Source organism: Portunus trituberculatus, chromosome 7 (assembly GCF_017591435.1).
Source record: "Portunus trituberculatus isolate SZX2019 chromosome 7, ASM1759143v1, whole genome shotgun sequence".
In the NCBI taxonomy this organism is placed as follows: domain Eukaryota; kingdom Metazoa; phylum Arthropoda; class Malacostraca; order Decapoda; family Portunidae; genus Portunus; species Portunus trituberculatus.
The window spans coordinates 4,321,544-4,326,543 of NC_059261.1; the positions used below are offsets into that span (position 1 = coordinate 4,321,544).

Sequence of the window (5,000 nt, forward strand, 5' to 3'; positions counted from 1 at the left end):
TTTTGTCCAGTTTTTTTATTCTTTCTTTCTTTCTTTTCACTCTTTTTTCATCGTTTATTTATTTTTTCTTTTCTATTTTCATTTTCTTTATTTTTTCTATTTCTCACTTTTTCAATATTTTTTCAGTTTTCAATCTTTTTTTTTATTTTCATATTTTTCTTATTTTCATTGTTTATTTTTTCTTTTCACTTCCTTTTCTTAAATTTTCTATTTTCATTTTTTTCTTTTTCTATTTTTTTCATTTTCACTTTTTTTTCTTTTCTTTTTCTTTTTCTTTATATTTTGTAGTTTTTTTCTTTTCTTTTTTCTTTTTTATCCGGTTTTTCATCATTTTTCTTCTTCCGTTTTTTATTTAATTTCTTCCTTTTCTTCCTTCCTTCTCATTTATTCATTTTTTCCCTTTCTATCACTTTTATTTAATTGTCTCTCCTTCTTTTACTCCCATTTTCTTTCAATTTTCTCATTTATTCCCATTTTCCTTTCCTTCTATTCTTTTTTTAATATTTTTCTTTCCTTTCGTATTTAATTTAGCCTCCCTATTTTTCCACCTCCGTTTTCTTTTTGAGTATTTTTTCTATTTAATTTGGTCACTCCTTCATTCACTTCACTCCGTTTTCTTTCATTTTTATTTATTTTTTCCGTTTTTCTTTCTTTCTGTCACTAATTATTATCCTCCCTTGTTTTTATCTCCATTTTCTTTCATTTCTCCTTTTTTCAGTAATTATTGTTCTATTTGGTGACGTCACGGGGCACTGGTCAATAGAAAACGAGGTCCAGGCGTCCACTGTGCCACCAACCAATCACAGACGAGGAAGCCGTGACGTCACTACCCCGTCAACCAATCAGGAGTAAGTACGCATTTTGTCCTTTTATTTTATTTATTTATTTTTTTTTCCAGTATTTATTTTTGTGGATTTAATTTCGACTACCGTTTTGAAGTCTTGAGTGTGGTGAGGGGTGAGGGGGAGGGGTGGTGGTGGTGGTGGTGGTGGTGGGGGGAGTTCCTGGAGGTGTTTTGAGGGTGGTAGGGGTGGTGGAGGGTGTGGGGTGATGGTGGTGGTGGTGGTGGTGGTGAGTGGTGGCGTGGGGGCGGGAGGGTTGTGTGGTTGGCGGGCGGTGACAGGTATGTGTGTGGGCAGCAAGGGACTGGTGTGGGCCAGGATGGGGCGAGGTGTTACTTTGGTGTGGGGGTGGTGTCCTTTGTGTGGTGGGCGGGGCGTGGAGGGCGGGGCAGGTGTGGGTGTGAAGGATGGGCGGGGCGTGGTGGGCGGGTAGTATATGGATGATGGGAGGACATGGTGGTGGTAGGGGTGGTGTGGTGGCGGTGGGGGTGGCATGGTGGTGATGGTGGTGGTTGGGGTGGCATGGTGGTGATAGTGGTGGTTGGGGTGGCATGGTGGTGATAGTGGTGGTTGGGGTGGCATGGTGGTGATAGTGGTGGTTGGGGTGGCATGGTGGTGATAGTGGTGGTTGGGGGTAGCGTGGTGGCGGTGGGGGTGGCATGGTGGTGATGGTGGTGGTTGGGGTGACGTGGTGGTGGGGGCGGCGTGGTGGTGAGGGGGACCTGGTTGAGGGGGCGCACGAGGGGCGCGGCGCGGAGCCTGGTGGGCGTTGCGGTGGGCGTGGGCGGCAAGGCCTGGTGCGGGGCTGGTGTGACCGGAGGGCGGAGGTGTGGGGAACGCATGTGGGCGTCGGGGCGCGCACTGAGGGGCCGGGGCATGACCAGCAGGGCCGTGGCGCCCACCACGGTCACCAGGAAGGCCGTGGCCGCCGCCACCACCAGCAGGCAGCGCCCGGCAGGCGGCCCGCCGGTCCTCGTCAGCTCGTCGTACAGCGCCGCAGAGGCCGCCGTCAACATGGGCCGCTCCTTCTCGTCAGGCGGCGGCAGGCGCTGCTTGGATAGGGGCTCCGCCCCTTCTCCCGCCCCTGACAGTTGTGTGTCCGCCGTGGAAGCTGGGGACGCGGGGCGGCTGGCGGCCTGGGAGGCGCCGCTGCTGCCGCTGCTGTAGCCCGAGGCGCGGCGCGGCGGTTTCCGTGGAGCTCTACGGAACAGTGCCACCGCGCCCCCCAGGGCACCGCTGCCCCCAGCCACCTCCACGCTGCGGTCCAGGGGAACCTGCTGACTGCTGCAACCCCCAGCCACTCCAGCCCCTTCACCCTCTCCTCCCCGTGCCCCGTCACACGCTGCTGCACACGCCTCGCCCCGCCCCTCAGGTGGTCCGGGGCCCGCTTGGTCAGCAGGGATCTGCGTGGCCTGGCCTTGGTGCTCCTGGGGTGTCGGAGCGTCCCTGGGGGTAGGCGGGGGGCAGGGCCAACCAGCCTCCAGGCCGGGTGGCGGGGGAGGGGGTGGCCTGAACCGGGCGGCGGCGCCCCCGAGGTGCTGGTCGCTGAAGTCCACCTCCCTGAACTGACTCAACCCTGAGTGGGAGCGCAGGCGTGACGAAGGGCACCGCCCCCCGCTGGCCGTGCCCCGCGAATCACCGCTGCCACTGCTGCCTCACGCCTCCCATCAACCCCCTCCCCATCTCCGCCCACCACCTCCACGCCCACCTTGTTGCGCACCCGCAGCGGCCACTGCAGGTGGTCCAGCGGCGTGCCGCCTCCTGACATGGCCGTTACCGCTGCTGCTGCTGCTGCTGCTGCTAACACCTAGCAGAGACCTGTGGGAAGGGCGGGCTGTGAATGTGTGTGTGTGTGTGTGTGTGTGTGTGTGTGTGTGTGTGTGTGTGTGTGTGTGTGTGTGTGTGTGTGTGTGTGTGTGTGTGTGTGTGTGTGTGTGTGTGTTTCAGTGTTTGATGTGGTGCAGTGTGTGACGAGACAGCCAGACGTTACCCTACGGAACGAGCTCAGAGCTCATTATTTCCGATCTTCGGATGGGCCTGAGACCAGGCACACACCACACACCGGGACAACAAGGTCACAACTCCTCGATTTACATCCCGTGCCTACTCACTGCTAGGTGAACACTCAACACTGAACAGTGAACAGTGAACACTGAACAGTGAACAGTGAACAGGGGCTACACGTCAAAGGAGACACACCCAAATATCTCCACCCGGCCGGGGAATCGAACCCCGGTCCTCTGGGTTGTGTGTGTGTGTGTGTGTGTGTGTGTGTGTGTGTGTGTGTGCGTGCGTGCGTGCGTGCGTGCGTGCAGGTGCGTGAGTGAATGAATGCCTGAGTGGTGTCTCCAAGCACGCGGCGCCAAAACAAACACCAAGCTGTGGAAATTTTGACTCTACTCACCCAAACCTGCTGCCGCACACACACACACACACACACACACACACACACACACACACACACACACACACATTCTCGAAGGCTGGTAAGAATTTATTGACGTATTTTTCAAGGTGTGTGTGTGTGTGTGTGTGTGTGTGTGTGTGTGTGTGTGTGTGTGTGTGTGTGTGTGTGTGCGGACATCGATACTGTACTGTGGTGTAAGTGTGGTGTCAGAGAGAGAGAGAGAGAGAGAGACAGACAGACAGACAGACAGACAGACAGAGAGAGAGAGAGAGAGAGAGAGAGAGAGAGAGAGAGAGAGAGAGAGTTAGCTTATATATAATTGTACTTCCCACACACACACACACACACACACACACACACACACACACACACACACACACACACACACACACACACACACACACACACAAATGGTTCCGGAATTGGCAGAAATGACCTATGAGGAAAGATTAAAAGAAATGAATTTGCCTACCTTGGAACAAAGAAGAGAAAGAGGAGATTTAATACAGCTTTATAAACTGTTGAATGGACTGGATGAAGTGGATAATGAGCAAATGATGTTGAGAGAGGAAAACTTAAATAGAACTACGAGATCGCATAGTAAAAAGATAGCCAAGGGAATATGCTTGAAGGATGTGAAGAAATATAGTTTCCCACAAAGATGTGTGGAGGTGTGGAATGGTTTGAGTGAGGAGGTGGTGTCAGCGAGGAGTGTGCATAGTTTTAAAGGAAAGTTGGATGTGTGTAGATATGGAGACGGGGCCACACCAGTATGATACCCAGGCCCTGTAAAATTACAACTAGGTGAATACACACACACACACACACACACACACACACACACACACACACACACACACACACACACACACACATACCTCAAGAGTCGTCCAGTTGTTGTTGTTGTTGTTGTTGTTGTTGTTGTTCATTGTAATAATTTGTCACCTCTCCTTTCCTCTCCTCTCTCTTCTTCTCTTCTTCTTCTTCTTCTTCTTCTTTCTCTCATTATTATTATTTATTCTATTTGTCTTTCTCTCTTTTTCTTCGTAATTGTTCTCTTTCTTTATTTTTTTTCTTTTTTTCTTTGTTTTTTTCTTTCTTTTTCTTTCTTTCTTTTATTATTTCTCTTTATTCTATTTTCTCTCTTTTTCTCTTTTTCTCCATAACAAAGAAATTCCTGTCTTACAATCTACGTCTCTCTCTCTCTCTCTCTCTCTCTCTCTCTCTCTCTCTCTCTCTCTCTCTCTCTCTCTCTCTCTCTCTCTCTCTCTTTCAGTTTCCTCTCACTTTCTTTATTTTCTCACTTTGTTTTCACATTTTCTTCATAATTTTCTTTATTTTCGCTCACTTTCTTTATTTGTTCACTTTCTTCATTTTCATTTTCACTTACGGTTACTTTAGAAATTCTGCGTTTTTTTTCATTTTTCGTGTCATCTCTCTCTCTCTCTCTCTCTCTCTCTCTCTCTCTCTCTCTCTCTCTCTCTCTCTCTAATTCATTTTCTCTATATCTTTTCTCTTTAGTAAGTTTTCACACACTTTTCTCATTTATTTTCTTTCTTTTTCTCTCTCTCTCTTTCATTCTCTCACTTTCTCTCTTTCTTTAATTTTCTCTCTCTCTATTTTCTTATTTTCTGGATCACTTTTGTGTATGGAGAAAAGAGAAGGAATGTAATGTCTCTCTCTCTCTCTCTCTCTCTCTCTCTCTCTCTCTCTCTCTCTCTCTCTCTCTCTCTCTCTCTCTCTTACGTGAT

General features: G+C 49.2%; 1 protein-coding gene across 1 annotated transcript in view; it reads right to left on the reverse strand.

Annotated features, from left to right (window-relative positions):
• The window catches only part of LOC123519414 (uncharacterized protein KIAA1522-like), a 7,204-nt gene extending 4,594 nt beyond the window's left edge, over window positions 1-2,610 (reverse strand). The window contains exons 1-2 of the mRNA XM_045280706.1: window positions 2,576-2,610; window positions 1,477-2,492 (exon numbers count right to left, since the gene is read on the reverse strand). Coding sequence (XP_045136641.1) covers window positions 1,477-2,492; window positions 2,576-2,610 — 1,051 coding nt within the window. The remainder of the gene's footprint in view (window positions 1-1,476; window positions 2,493-2,575) is intronic.
• Between the last annotated feature and the right edge of the window lie 2,390 nt (window positions 2,611-5,000).